Genomic DNA, 15,778 nt, shown 5'->3' on the forward strand with positions numbered 1-15,778 from the left:
ATATTTGCATTGAAGGTTTGGTATAAGGATTAACTGAGATAATTTTGGTTAATTTCCTCATGTTTAGCTAATAGGTGCTTGATACATGGCCTCTTCTTTAAGACCTAGAAATAGAAAATGGTCATTAATGACCTTGAATTAAAACATTCTCAGGAATGTTTTACAGCATTCCTGAGCAGTATACAGCATGATAAATTATAGTTCTCTAAACTACACTTTCACGAAGGGACTTCTACGTCTTTTTTTTCTTTTATAGTCTGAGGACTCTGTCAGTTATGTTCCTTGAGGGCTGAAGTCAAGAACATTACTTACTGAACTATGTGTATCCTTTCCTCCATCATCAACAAACTCAGCATTGGTTTATATTTTAGAAGCTGCTCAATCAAGATTTATTAAATTAAGGGCCAGGGAGATAGCTCAGTAGAATAAGCACGTGCCTGGCAAGCACAAGTCCCTGAGTGCAATCCTTGGTACCAAAAAAAAGAGATTTATTAAACTCAAGCCAATGAGCTTTGAGCAATTTTACAGTACACACTATCAGTGCTGATGTCTATAAAAATGCCACAATTTCCATAAGGTTCAGTCTTCTCAAAAAAAAATTCAGTCTATTTGCTTAATCTGGATGATTTTTAAATTCACAAAAAAAGCATTGTAGCTAACTCGAAGGCCACTTTGTATGACTCTATGAATTGGTCACTATACAAGAATGAACAAGTAGAGCCATGGAGATGGTTCAGTGAACTAAGTGTCTGCCTAAACAAGTGTAGGGACCAGGGTTCAATACCCAGCAGCACATGCTGCATCAGCCCCATCTCCAGGCACACTGAGCTGGCCACTGAGATTGAGCATGGTGGCACACCTGTAATCCCAGCACTAGCAAGGCTGAAACAGGAGGATCACTATGAGTCTGATTTCTGTAGTGAGACCTTGTACCAAATACATTTTTAAAAAAAGAATGACCAACAACAGGAAAGGTAGTCTGCCCTCTGCTGATCAAGTCCTTTGCTTGCAGGACTGTCCACATATAATGGAGTCTTTCTGATTTGCACAAAATGGGCTAGAAGTCATCCTGGGCTAGTAGTCATCCTGTTAAATTGTACTGTTTCTGTTTTATTTGGTTTTTTTCTTTATGTAGATATTGTTTGTGGCACTGGACATAATTTTTCTATTGCTCAAGATTGTTTTCTTCTATTCAATGGGGAGGATAAGATATAACTTTTAAGTGAAAAGCACAGAATTGATATTAAGGTACATAATTATGCCCAGAATCAGGACTATGGCTGTAGCTCAGTAGTAGAATGCATTCCTAGTACTGTATATGTGAGGCCCTAAATTTAAGCCTCAGCATAGGGAAAAAAAGAAAAAAGCTAAGAATATAAGATACATAGACACCTTGATTCGTTGTTAATAAATAAACTAAACTTATATTTTTCTCACAGACGAATTGTACGTGGGCAGACTACAGAAAGTTTGGAGAACCACAAAATACATAAATGTGCACAAAATATCACAGAGTGGGGCAAAGTAAAGGACTGCCCAATCCCAGTCTTCTCTGGGAATCCTCCCATGGTATGTACAACTCATTGTTGCTATTAAAATTTTATTACTAGAAATCTTCAGTGTCTAGGGCATGTACAAATGTCATGAAATTTCTAGGATGTTATTAGTGTCTACTGTTCTGTATACTTATTGACTAGAATTAAAAATTTACATTTGCCCATTATCAATGTCATGATATAAAACTTGAAAAATCAATGTTTTGGAATATGCTATTTGGATTCAAAGAGACTGAACCTAGATGAAAGTGCCACACATCATTAATGATTTTTAATAAGACACTTAGGAATTCCATCTTTAGCTGAATTAGATAGCTCAGACAAATCACTTTTAAGCAGCTAGGGGCCTCTTCATGTGTCAGGAAGTTAAGACTTTCTCTATGGCTTTTCAAATTGGGGAAAAATTGATGAGGTATCCCATTTGGCTGACTTTGGGCATTGCAAGATCCAGTCTATTAGGCATGAAGGAGACTACACAGCCAGATTGACATAATACCCAATGGCACCTCAAGATAGGATGGGAGTGTGACAAGGGTGATCAAAGGTGAAATATTTTCTTTCTTCTATAAGAAATTCTGAAGAGCCTCATTTTGTGTATGCTCAGTGTCTCTACTCCATGACAAATGCATCCTGTAATCTTCATATGCTTTTCTCTATTGGCACAGTGTACATTTTATTGGTCATTGTGCTAACAGTTGATGTAAAACTGGGCAAAATTCAACATTCATATGGGTTTCTAAGTAAGTGTATTATTTTTTCCTTAAGCATGATATGACATAAAGGTAAATTTATCATCCCATTTTCTCCTTTCTTCTTTTCTAGTCCCTCAACATGGGCATACCCTTCCTATAAACCTAGAACATTATGCAATTTTAAAATCTTTTTGTATCTTTGCTCATTAATGAACGCAACCATAAAATCAGTGCATTGCTCCCACTCAGAACATTAGACAGGAATAGAAGGCTAAAAAGAAGAAGAGTGTTTGCTTAAGATTCTGAGTTTCATCCTTAATGCCACAAAAAGGAACTATTTTTATAGTCCTCTTGTGGGCTGGGGAAAGCATTTTTCCTCGATGACAGCTAGAATCAGAACATTACTACCTTAACAGGCATCAACTTCAAAATAGTTTCTGAATATCTAGGTATACCAGATGTAATGCCAACATCTGGCTCCGTTCAGTGACACCACAGTGGCAATGAGGGAACAGATGCAAGACTGTTAAATTCCTGTCCTATTAAAATGAAGTGTAACAACAGAAAATACTTGTCTTCTTATCCAAATATTATTCAGCTTTACCTGAAGATATGGGCATTCAGTTGCTCTGACATTCCAGCAATTAGTTTACTAAACTGAAAAAAAATTAATAGAAATATCATGCATGAGAAACACTTTCTGACTTTTTCCTCATTGGAATTCATTCGGGAAAGTTATATTTTAAATTATTTTATATATATAGTCGTTTTGAGACAAAAATCTCACTATGCAGTTCAGGCTGGCCTTGAGCTCACTTTGTAGCCTGGACTGGTCTCAAACTTGCAAGGATCCTCCTGCTCAGCCTCCTGAGTGCTGGGATTACAAGCATATGCCACCATGCCCAGATTTCAAATATTGCCTTCTAACATTCTTTTGTTACTTAAGGCATTAAATTAGAAATTCAATTAGCAGAGTCCCTGGATTGATGAATTTGAACTAAAAATTTTTATATAAGCCAAAATGCTAGAAAGTAATTCCAGTCTTCTGAAGCACTGCTTATTTTGTCAAGAGGGACATTGATAGAGTCTTTAAAAATCTTTTAGTTTGTCCTCAATCAGCAAGTGTGTTGTGCAGCTCCTGTAATTTACTAGAATACTGAAGAAACAGCTAAACTCTTGCAATAAATTTGTCATCTTGCAAAAGATTAATGTCTGACTCCATACTGCGATAAAGCAATTGCAATATTGCTTTAAAATATGATGTTTCTGAAATGCAATCTTTTAGAGAAATGCTAATTCTGAAACCAACCTTCCTCTAGTGTAGGGTTACTGCAACTGCAGTTGTGACACAGAAGAAAGCTTGTAAATAGTTCCTCTTTGGAAAGTTTCATATTGTATATATAGCTTCCCAATGTAGCTAAGGAGAATATTCACTTTTACTGGATTAATAATTTATTATAATTTCAAGTATTTTTTATACATTCTGTTATAGAAGGCATTTACTTATAAATGTCAAATATTTAAGCAAGTCCACAAGGATTAACCTTACTTGCACAATTTTCTCTCCCTCAGAATGTTTTACTATTTACCCTTAATAAATCTCATTTTCATTTTTACTCTGATTTCAGACTTGGAAATGGATAGTAGGTCCCATGTTCCTGTATCTCTGTGAGAGGTTGGTCCGCTTTTGGCGATCTCAACAGAAGGTGGTCATCACCAAGGTACTGGTTGGTTTAGGGATTACTAGTAAGTCAGTGTCTAATTGGAGAAGGGAAAAATCTAAAAGAATTATTTGCCATTTGTCAGGTCTGTCTTTCTCCCATGCTTTCTGAAATGTATGTAAAGCAAAGAGAAGACCTGCAGTTGATTTCAGTATATTCAACTCAATAATCAAGTTCTTGTGCTACCATCTGTGTTAAAATGAAGCCAAGTCTTGTACATGAATCTACCTTGTGTGTGGTTGAGTCTAGAGACATACTGATGTTAATTATGAGGAGAAAAGGAAAAGAAATGAGTCTCAATTTTCAGATGGTGCAATAATCAGTGAACCCAGGATAGATCACATTGAGCTTGAAATAGTTTCCTATGTAATTTATACCCATTTTTCTGTACTATATGTATATCACCATAAAATATAGGCGCTGAAGTCCTTAAAGTCTTAAGTAAGTTCCTAACAAGCTCAAGATCCAACTTAATCTTTTCATTTTTATTTCATGGAAAAAGTAATACAGAATTTCATAATTAAATAATAGAAGAATAACAATAGTTAGTGCATTGCATATTGTCATCTTCAAAGCAGTCAGAGTACAAGCTATGGGCATAAAATATTCTCCAATTGTTAAGAGCACAAACCTTCCTTTTCAATGAACTAAGAGACATTAATAGAATAGCTAAATTTCCTATTTCTCCTTTTTCTCTTTCTTCCTTACCCCTTTCCCCATCATTGTTCCTTTTTCTTTTTAAACAATTTCTTCCCATATCCTATTAGCTATTGTACATTTTAGATCTTATTTATTCTTTCAATTTCTCATACCAGGAAGAAAATAAAATGTTTATACATGTGAGTCAGATTTATTATACTTATGAGTATGGTCTCAAGTCGCATCTATTTATCTATAAAAGTCTGAAATTTATTCTTCTTTATGGATGAGTAGTACTTTATTGTATAAAAATACATCTCTTTTATTCACTCTTCAGTTGATGGATATTTATTTAATTGTTTTCAAGATCTAGCTATTATACATTGTGCTCCTATAAACATGGGTGCACATATATCACTGTGTTATGATGCTTTTAATTCTTCTGAGGTTATACACAGCAGGGAAAAAGCTGGGTGGAATGAAATCTCTAATCTTAGCTTTTTGAGGAATATCTGCACTTATTTCCACAGTGGTTACAGCAGTCTGCACTTCCACCAACAGCAAAGAAGGGTTTCTTCTTTTCCCACAGCCCCTCCAGCATTTGTTGTTGTTGTTGTTAATTTCTTGATGATAGCCATTCTGGAGTGAAATGGAATCTCATTGCTTTAACTTGTATCTCTCGAATGACAAACGATGTTGAACAATTTTTCATATATTTATTTGTTAATTGTATTTTTTCCTCTGGGAAATGTATATTCATCTCAAATGTCCATTTTTGGATTGAATCTTTCATTTTTTGGGGGGTTGGATTTTTTTCAATTCTTTATATGTTCTAGATAGAAGTCCTTTGTCTGAAAGACAATTAGATAAAATTTTTCCCCACTCTATGTGTGTTGTCTTTTCACTCTGTTGGTGATTTCTTTTGTTGTGCCAAATGAAAGCTTTTTAATAAAAAAAAATCCAAGTTGTTGATTCTTTCAATTATTTCACCTGCAGTTTGTGTTTTGTTTAGAATTTGATCTTTTAACTCCAAGTCTACAGTGGTCTTTCCTATGTTTTTCTTTTCTATGTTTTTGGTTTTTTTGTTTTAGTTTAGTTTTGCATCATGAATTAGTTGAATAAATATCAATGGGAATTCCTTGTAATAGTTTCAGAAAACACCAAGCAAGAATTTTTGTCTAATAAAATTTAATTCAATTCAACTCAATTCAAAAAGTATTTTTCAAGGGCCGGGGATATAGCTCAGTAGAATAAGTGCCTGCCTGGCAAGCACAGGGTCTTGAGTTCAATTCCCGGTACCGCAAAAAAAATTTTTTTTTCAAAACCTTATTATGGATTATTTTCACTAAACATACAAATTCCTTTTGTCCTGAACTCTATCTGTTTTTCATTTAACATCTAGGGCAATCATATAAAATCTTTTCTTGTTGGCACTGGAAGTCTTACAATGTAGGAAATGACAACATTTATTCTTTTAGGCTCCTTATATTGTATCATAAGAGAACCCAACAGATCAGCAAATGAGCTGCCATCATTTTCCCTTTAGCAGATAAGTGATAACTAAACCAAGAAAATGCTTATCTTGAACATGCTATCAGAGAAAATTTGTCTTTTTGTAAAGAAAATATTCATTCATTCACTCACTCTCTCACTCATTCATTCATTCATTCAATCATTCATTCATATGAACAAATACCAAAAATGAGCTGCTAACTAAAAATATCCTGATAAGACTCTTATCTACTAGGAATTCTTATTTAATCAAATCCTATTTGTACTTGTAATAAAATTTCACTGTAGTAAACAGTTGGTCATCACACAAAATTGCAACATATTAAATTATTTTCAGCTTTTTAAATTATGCCTTATTACGCCTTTTTTCAAAAGGGTTATAAATGAAAACATGAGACAAAAATGTCACAGGACTGTCCTGCTACAAGGCTATATATTGTTAGATTTCTAAATTTCTGTGTAAAATATATATAAATGCTTATTCTTAATTTTTAAAATACGTTTTATCTTTTTAATCTTTTTTCTTCATATTCTGGAGAGACTCGAAGTTTAACATATTAATACTTGATGAAAAATACCTGTTCCATGTTATGCCTAAGATGTTTGATACTCAGACAGATAGTGAGGTTAAGCTCAACTGCCTGTGTTATAGGGTAATAACATCATTAAACTTCTCTTCTGGAGGGTTAATAACTTAAGTTAGCAGACCAAAAATTAAAGAAAAAGAAGGGCTACAAGGACAGATAACATTTTGGCCCTAGTCTTTCAAGGTCAGTAAGTACTCAGGAAATAGGAGAACCTGTACTGTAACATCCTATAACTCAATTGTGTCCCAAATTTTCTGATCAAGGATCAAAGAGATTTTGGGGCCACAGAGGAAAGTGATTGATAATGTTGAGTGTGCCTAAGGAGAGTCACATGGAGAGAAAACATTCTCTCAAGCATTCACAGAGAGCAAATTGGTCAAGCAATGGCCGTGACTCATCCATATGGCTGACACTGACAAAGGATCTACAAACCGAGGTACAGGGTTTCAGGTTAAATCCTGAGGGGACTTGGCTGACCTTATCAGATACAAAACTTGCATTTCTTGTTATATAGGTCTTGCTCCTTCTTGGTCTTAACCATCCAACAGAAAAGTATGAAAATGAAATATAAAAAGTAAAGCCATATTAATATTCTGAGCTGTAAAAGGCTCAAGTCAACAATTTTGGACATTCACCGTCTTACGGAAAACCCACTACTACTGTGGACAATTGAACTATATTGGTATATTTTGCTGAATTCATGCACCTACAGTATTTAAATCACAATGGAATGCCCTTCTCTGACAAAACTAACCAAAAAGGGGGATACAAATGAATGAACATTTTATATCGGTATACTCAAAATAATTAGGATAGATATACAGCTCCATTCTCTTAATTTAATAAATATAGGAGTTTGCTCTAATAGTGTTTGAGACAGGATATCAGGTCTGCATCTTGTACAATGAATAACCATTAAGACAATAGTATGCAATGTATTAATTATTGAAAATGTAGTAATAATTGATTGTGAAACTGTCTCATTGCTATTTGTTTCTCAATAATATTTTAAAAAATATTTTTAAAACTCCTTTTTTCAGAACATAAAGTAAGTGGTTACTGAATTATCATATAAGATGCATCTACATCACAGATTTTTAATGTGTTTGATATTATTTTAGGTGGTGCTAGAGACCAAAATCAGGTTTTTCCTCATTTTGAAAAAGCACATGATTTTTCACTGAACTACATCTCCAGCCAAGAACTTTTATTAGAACAATTTTCTATGTTTCACAACTTTCCACTCTTGAAAAGTAAAGTTCAGAAATATCAGTCAACATTAAATGGCTGCTATTTTATTTCTATTGATTTTTCTTTTCTGTTTGATTTTTTGGGGAGCATTGTGTTTTTTGTTTTGTTTTGGTTATACACAGGTTTTTTAGACATCTTTGGAATCATCAAAGAAACAGTATAGTACTTTTCCTCAATTTTTATATTTGATTTGTATAGATACACAATTGTACATATTTATAAGTTACAATGGAGTTATGATTCGCCATGCTTTGTCCAATGATAAAATCAAGGTATTTAGCATATCCTTCACCTCAAACAGCTATCCTTTCATTGTAATGAGATGACTAAAACTCCTCTCTTTTAACAGTTTTGCAATATAAAATATATTGGTTTTACCTGTAAAATAATCACCCAAATATGTCCAACAGAATGCCTGAACTTTTCTTTCCCATTGAACTGTAATTTAGTACCTATGGACCATGGTTACCTATTAACCATCCCTACCTACCCCTGCTTTCCTCAAACTCTGGCAATTACCATTCCTCTCTCAATTTCCATGAGATCAATTATTTCAGATTCCACATATGAGTGACATCATGCAGTATTTCTCTGTGCTTTGCTTATTTCATTTAACATAATGTCCTCCGAGTTCATCCATGTTTTTGTAAATGTGAGGATTTAACCTTGTTATGGCTGAGGAGTATTCCATTGTGTATTTGTACCACATTTTCTTTACTCATTAATCTGTTGATGGACATGTGAACTGCAGATGTCTCTTTGATAAAAAATAGTTCATTACTTTCTGTGTTGCTCTTTATTATGTTGTATTTTATTTTTTCTGTTATTTTGAGACAGGTTCTCATTATGTAGTTCAGGCTGGCTTCAAACTCACAGTGATCCTCTTGCCTCAGTCTCTTGTGTACTGGTATTATGGGCATGCAACAAAACACTGGATTCAAAACCAGCCATTTACCCACTTACTAATTGATGGATGCATAGATTGTTTCCATAATTATATCGTTTTGATTAAAGCTGCTATGAACATTGGCATATATGGATAATGAAGTTAGCAATTCATAAATGGGACCTGTCCTAGGGAGAGAGAAATGAACGAGAAAAAAATGTAGAAACAATACATGGAATTGGGCAGGCTGTAGTCATAATTCAGGACAAGAACAGACACAATAGTTGGCTTGGTTTATGATCTATAGCTATATAAGTAGATAATGGGGTCTTTTTCTTCTGTCTGTCTTCCAAGGCCTTTCCTTGTTTCTGTGAAAACAGTAAGGCCAAGAAAGAAACTAATTTTTTTTTCTATTTTACACCCTTCCTTGGCTTCTGAGAGAAAAAAAACAACCCAACAGGCTGATAACTGAGTCTTTGGTAGAGACTCAGACTGGAAGCTTATATGGCCACGTTCTTAAGAGCTGAACCTGTGCCTGGAACATAGCTCAGTAGAATAAGCACCTGCCTGGCAAACTCAAGATCCTGAGTTCAATCCCCACTACTGGAAAAAAAAAGAGCTGAACCTGTACAGAAAGGAAGAAAGTGAAATTGGATAGAAAAAAAATCTAATGCTGATCTGCAGTGTAGTTGCAATTTCAGGCTTAGGCAATCCTGCAGGGGCTCATACCAGGGTTTTATACTCCTTTGTCATTCCTTCATTGGCCATGGACTGCAACTGAGGGTAATTCTCAGTGACAGACATATCTGCTGGAGGATCTTCTACATTGGCCTTGAGATAGAGAGGTGGGCAGCATATGTCAGCACAACCTTTTATCCATATGGTCATTGAAAAGGTATGTATTTGGGGAAAAGTTCTAGAAGTTCTTTCCTAAGGATATGCCTCATTTCACAGGTGGTTACTCACCCGTTCAAAACTATTGAGCTGCAGATGAAGAAAAAAGGATTCAAGATGGAAGTGGGACAGTACATTTTTGTCAAGTGTCCCCAGGTGTCGAAGCTGGAGTGGCACCCTTTCACACTGACCTCTGCCCCTGAGGAAGATTTCTTTAGCATCCATATCCGCATCGTCGGTGACTGGACAGAGGGGTTATTCAATGCCTGTGGCTGTGATAAGCAGGAATTTCAAGATGCCTGGAAACTACCCAAGTGAGTTTAACACACATATTACAAAAGTATGTGCATTCAGAAAAAAGATAAGAATTAGCTCCTCTTCCTTAGCATCTCATTATACTATCTCCTAAGTCACAAAACATAGAGGTTATTAGAATACTGGCAGTTTTCTCTGTGTTCCTTATTGCACTTCGGGGAGCATTAATGGATATTTTTATGACTCTTATGTGAAATATAAAACACTAAAATCAAATTCTCAAATTCTTTTAAATATGTAAGGGTCAAGGAAAAGTTATATTTACTTTTCTGACAAAGTATTCTCAAATTTTAATTGTCATAATCTGAGAGCAAATGTTACATACTATTTGCTTCTCATTTTCTTCCATACACACTTAACTTGGTACCAGATATTAGTACATGCTGAAGAAAATTGTGTTGAATTGCTCAGCAAATAAATAAAAAGTAGAAATATTAAGTTAAACAAAATGTGATGATGTAGATTTACTAAAATTCTTCAATATTCAATGTTAGTAGAACTTTAAGATGTAGGATGTGTGTGGGAGAGAGAGAAAAAGAGGGACAATAAAAGAGAGGCAGAGAGGGGGACACAGAGCAAGAGCGAGAGCGAGAGTGAGAGAGAATTGTGTCAAGAGATTAAGGACAGGGAGATGGAAAGTGCCTGGGTATGTTACCAAATGTTTTCAGGTACTAAAGCATTCCCTGCTTATTTCTAATTCCAGTGTTGGCCCTAGATTATTTAAAATCCATTTCATAGAAGAAAGTGCCTCACAAATATAATACTCCAGTTGCAATTGACACATGTTGCACCATGTCCAGCACTAATAGAGGTTCCATCTTACTGTGAAGAGCAAGATATCTCTGTAACTGTCTCCTCTTCACTTCCATTCAGGATAGCAGTTGATGGCCCCTTTGGCACAGCTAGTGAAGATGTGTTCAGCTATGAGGTGGTGATGTTGGTGGGAGCAGGGATTGGTGTCACACCTTTCGCCTCCATTCTCAAATCAGTCTGGTACAAATATTGCAATAATGCGACCAATTTGAAGCTCAAAAAGGTGAGTTCCTTCAGATTTTGTAGGGCGTGGAGTGGTTGTCACTGTCTACCAAGTGAAGTCTGCATGTACTCTCAGGGCTACTTCAGGGAAGTAAAGAGGAGCTCTAGGTGGTTCCGAGAGGCAACCTTCTCTTCAAAGAACTATTTGATAAGTGAAATGTCCTTTTAAATACACAAGTCTACCAGTAAAAGTAATATAGGGTTATTGGAAATTCAGAAGAAAAAATGTCTGGGGGAGATGTAACAATCACAATACCAAAGCTGTTCCTTTGTATTGTATTGTATTGTAATGTAATGTATTGTATTGTATTGCATTGCATTGCATTATATTGTATTGTATTTTAATGGTGCTAGCCCAGAGCCTTGTGCATGTTAAGCAAATGCACTACTACTGAGCTACACTCATAGCCCCTTAGACTTTCTTTTCTAATATTTTCCCACTAGCTTGTCATATGTTTAGAAAATGTAACTATTGACTATGTACAATTGCATAACCTTGTTTTAATTAAAGAGTGTTTTCAGGGTCCACAGGTTTCATAATGATGATTTTAATGACTCCTTAACATTCCATTGAGAAGATATAGGGTAATTTCTTATCATTTTGTTTTCTGTATAGATTCAATTTTCAGCTCTTTAGCACTTGCTTTTCAAGAGCAGGGAAAGAGACATGAAGCTTTCACTTTCATTTCTGTCTCCTCTGGATAAATTTCCAGAGAAGTGTTACATGTAAATTACCTGATAGAGAACATTAAAAAAAAACCTTGAGTCAGTCCTGTAGCTGTAAAGATAAATTTTAATAGGGACATTGAACTTACCTTGAATTTTCATTCCCTCTGATCTCTTCTATGTGCAAGAGATGTGGGTAAATGATTTTTCCCCTAAGTGCTGTCTGGTGGTAGCAGGCTGGGGGTTGGGAAGAAGTTCTGCAGCAATTACTGCTAGTTTAGGTTTCTTTGACCCTCTTAGAGGAGATATAAAGCAATCTATAAAGGAGTATCCCCAGAGCAAAAGTCTGTGGGCAAACACTATTTCTATTGGCTCTGTATTTATGTAGGGCCTTTTGAGTGAAGGACATGACAGGTGCATGTGAATCAATCCGTAAAATGTCCAGAGGTTTCACAAAACAGTGTTTTTACACATTTTAAGCATGAGAAAGCAAAGTCTGGTGGAAGTAGAACTGCATATGTTAACGCTGATAGAGCCTGTCCCAATATAGTCTACTTTGTGATCCATCCCCCTTGCAGATCTATTTCTACTGGCTATGCAGGGACACACATGCCTTTGAGTGGTTTGCAGATCTGCTGCAGCTGTTGGAGACCCAGATGCAGGAAAGGAACAATGCCGATTTCCTCAGCTACAACATCTATCTTACTGGCTGGGATGAGTCTCAGGTGAGACTATGGGGCTCAGGTCCGTACAACAGTGTCCAGGACTTGCTGGAATTCTCTTCTTCTTGGTAGGTCCTGCGCCCTATTTGCAGGACACTTAATAGATTCAAGTGTGCAGCTCATTCACATTAATTCAGTATTACAACATGATATTGACATTCTGAGACTAGATCCAAAGCTATGGGGCATATGAGGGAATAAATGCCATGACTTCAACTTCATTAGGACAATACACCACGAAGTCTATGCTACATAGACAAGATTCATCACAGGGTAATGAGAAAACAAATGTGTATATATTTCTTTAATTATATTTTTATGCGGGGCTGGGGAGATGGCTCAGTGGAATAAGCACTTCTCTGGCAAGCGCAAGGGCTTGAGTTCAATCCCCGGTTCCGCAAAAAAAAAAAAAAAAAAAAAAAACAGAAAATAATAAAGGTCAAACTTTAAAAAAAATTATATGTTTATGCATGTCCTATAATATATTCAATACATTTAAAGCATTGAAACATATGCTGTAAACCCTCCATATCTGTGGATTCTGCATCTGTGGATGCAATCAATCACAATTCAAAAATATTTGCACACATGCCATGCCAATCCCACCCTCAGGGTGCACTGAACTGGCTATCAAATCCAGGTGTTGTAGTATATCCCTGTAATACTAGCACTGGGGATTGTGAAAACAGGAGGATCACTATGAGTTGGAGCTGCATAGTGAGACCCTATACCAAATACATTAAAAAAAATTTGGAAAACATATGTGTATATGGACCACGTACAGGATGTTTTTCTTGTCATTTTCCCCTAAACAATTCAGTATAACAATGAGGTACATAAGGATTAGGGAGATAGCTTAGCTTAGCAAGTACAAGGACCCAAGTTTGACCCCTGTGCCACATGCTGTGCTGGCTCCAAAACCCCAGGTATACTGTGCCAGCCGCTGAAACTGGGTATGGTGGTACACACTTGTAATCCCAGTGCTGGGGAAACTGAGACAGGAGGATTGCTATGAGTCTGAGCTGTGTAGCAAGACCTTGTGCCAAATAAAGAAAGGATTTTAAAATATTGAGGTACATAGCATTTACATTATCTAGGTAGGATAAGTAATCTACAGATTCTTACATTAAATTCTTACAGATTCTACAGGGTCTATGCAAATAATGCACCATTTTATATGTGGGACTTGAGCATCTATGGGCTTTGCTATCTTTAGAAAGATGTTCTAGAACCAATCCCTGTAGATACTGAGAGACAAGTGAGCTATGTAGCATGTGTTGTTCATAGTATTTATATAGATTGTCTAATTTCATACTATCAACAATCATATTGAGTACCTATTATTATTATCCACATTTTTCTTTTTTTTAAATGTAGTTAGTACAGGGTCTACAGGGTCTCGCTGCATAGATCGGACTCATAGTGATCCTCCTGTTTTCAGCCTCCCAAGTCCTGAGATTACAGACAGGCATGCGCCACCACGCCCAGTCTCAATTGCCCTGTCAGCACGCCCTGGGGGTAGGGCTGGCACAGCATGCAGGGGATCAAAACCAGGTCCCTGAGTCTGCCTAAATAAGTGCTTTAACCCACTGAGCTATCTGGCCAGCCCCACATTTTTATGATGAAGACCAGAACAGATTAGGTCCTTAAACTGAGGGCACCTGGCTCATAGTAAATAATTGGCAGAGTCAAAACACCATGAGTCTATACTCTTAGCAACCTTCAGTTGTTTATGATTATTTGTGGGAAATCAGTATGTACCTAGTAAAGGTGATATATATATATATATATATATATATATATATATATATATTCCCCTTACAATCTCTATCACCTTCTGGCCCAACTCAGGGTAATTTGACAATGTAAAAATCTTTTAATTGACAAGCTTCTGGAATATTGCATGCAGGTTCTTTATAAAGGCTTTATTTCTATTCTCAAGGGAGGAGTCTTCACGACCTAAGCACCTCTTAAAGGCTTAACTTGTTTTTTGTTTTCTTTTTTTCATGAGACAGGGTCTCACTATGTTTTTGAAACTGGCCTGCAACTCCCTATGTAGCCTAGGCTGACCTCAAACCTGTGGCCATCCTCCTGCCTCAGCCTCTTTAGTTCTGGCATTACAAGCCTGAATGACTACACTGGAGAGGCCATTCCTCTTAATGCTATCACAATAAAAACACCTGAATTTGAAATAGACTCATTCAAACCACAGCTGCTGAATTATACTTATATATTGGCTCTTCAACACTATGCATCTTTCACTTTACACCCTGGCATTATGAAGAATGACTTCTCATTTGTGTCTTGCAATTACTGTCTATCTTAGAAGTCCTAGAAGTCTCATAGAAATCTAGAAGTCTGTGGATCCAGGAGCACATGCCCATGAGAACTGCTACTTCTGCAATTGAATATCAAAATAATAAAACCACTTTGGTAAAATTAAAACCTATGGTGGCACATACTTGTATTCCCACTTCAGTAGGCTAAGGCAGAAGGATTGATGGTTCAAGATCAGACTGGGCAAACTAGTGAGACATTGTTACCAAATAAAATTTCACAAAATATTGGGAATGGAATTAAATATTCTCTGAGTTAAATATGCCACACCATACACAAGAGAAAGAAAGAAACTGAGTGAAAAAATCTGTAATTTTACAAGTCACCTTACAGTTCTGATATTTTCCAAAAGCAAAACACTTTTAAATTTGTTTGCATTGAAAAAATAAGTTATTTTTAAAATAATTATTTTCTTTGCAAAACTGGTCCCTATGGGATTATTCTTTTTTTTCATGTATAATTTCATTTTTTAATATTTTTATTGAGAAACAAATAGCAATGAGACAGTTTCACAGCAGATTACTAGTAAATTTTCAATAATTAATACATTGTACATTGTTGTCTTAGTGGATATTCATTGCACAAGCTGCAGATCTGATCTCAAACACTATTCGAACAACCCTCTCTATTCATTTGAATTAAGAGAATGGAGCTGTATATCTATCCTAACTATTTTGAATATACAGATACAAAATGGCCATTTATTTGTATCCCCCTTTTTTGGTTATTTTTGTCAGAGAAGGGCATTCAACTGGCATTTAAATACTGTAGGTACATGAATCCAGCAAAATATCCCAATATAATCCAATAGTCCATAATTAGTAGGTTTTCCATAAGACTGTCAATGTCTGAAGTATTTTTTTTTATTTTATTTGTTTATTTTTTTCAAACCAAATTGGTAGGACAGTTTCAATAATTAACACATTGCATACTCTCTTACTAGTGGTTAATTGCTGTACAAGATG

At 35.7% G+C, this 15,778-nt stretch overlaps 1 protein-coding gene across 1 annotated transcript in view; it reads left to right on the forward strand.

The window, feature by feature from the left end:
* Positions 1–15,778, forward strand: part of LOC101567860 (cytochrome b-245 heavy chain) — a 44,103-nt gene that overhangs the window by 16,178 nt on the left and 12,147 nt on the right. The window contains exons 7-11 of the mRNA XM_004645897.2: positions 1,440–1,569; positions 3,877–3,969; positions 9,799–10,052; positions 10,927–11,089; positions 12,333–12,479. Coding sequence (XP_004645954.1) covers positions 1,440–1,569; positions 3,877–3,969; positions 9,799–10,052; positions 10,927–11,089; positions 12,333–12,479 — 787 coding nt within the window. The remainder of the gene's footprint in view (positions 1–1,439; positions 1,570–3,876; positions 3,970–9,798; positions 10,053–10,926; positions 11,090–12,332; positions 12,480–15,778) is intronic.

Source organism: Octodon degus, unplaced genomic scaffold (genome assembly GCF_000260255.1).
Source record: "Octodon degus isolate 3935 unplaced genomic scaffold, OctDeg1.0 scaffold00243, whole genome shotgun sequence".
In the NCBI taxonomy this organism is placed as follows: Eukaryota; Metazoa; Chordata; class Mammalia; order Rodentia; family Octodontidae; genus Octodon; species Octodon degus.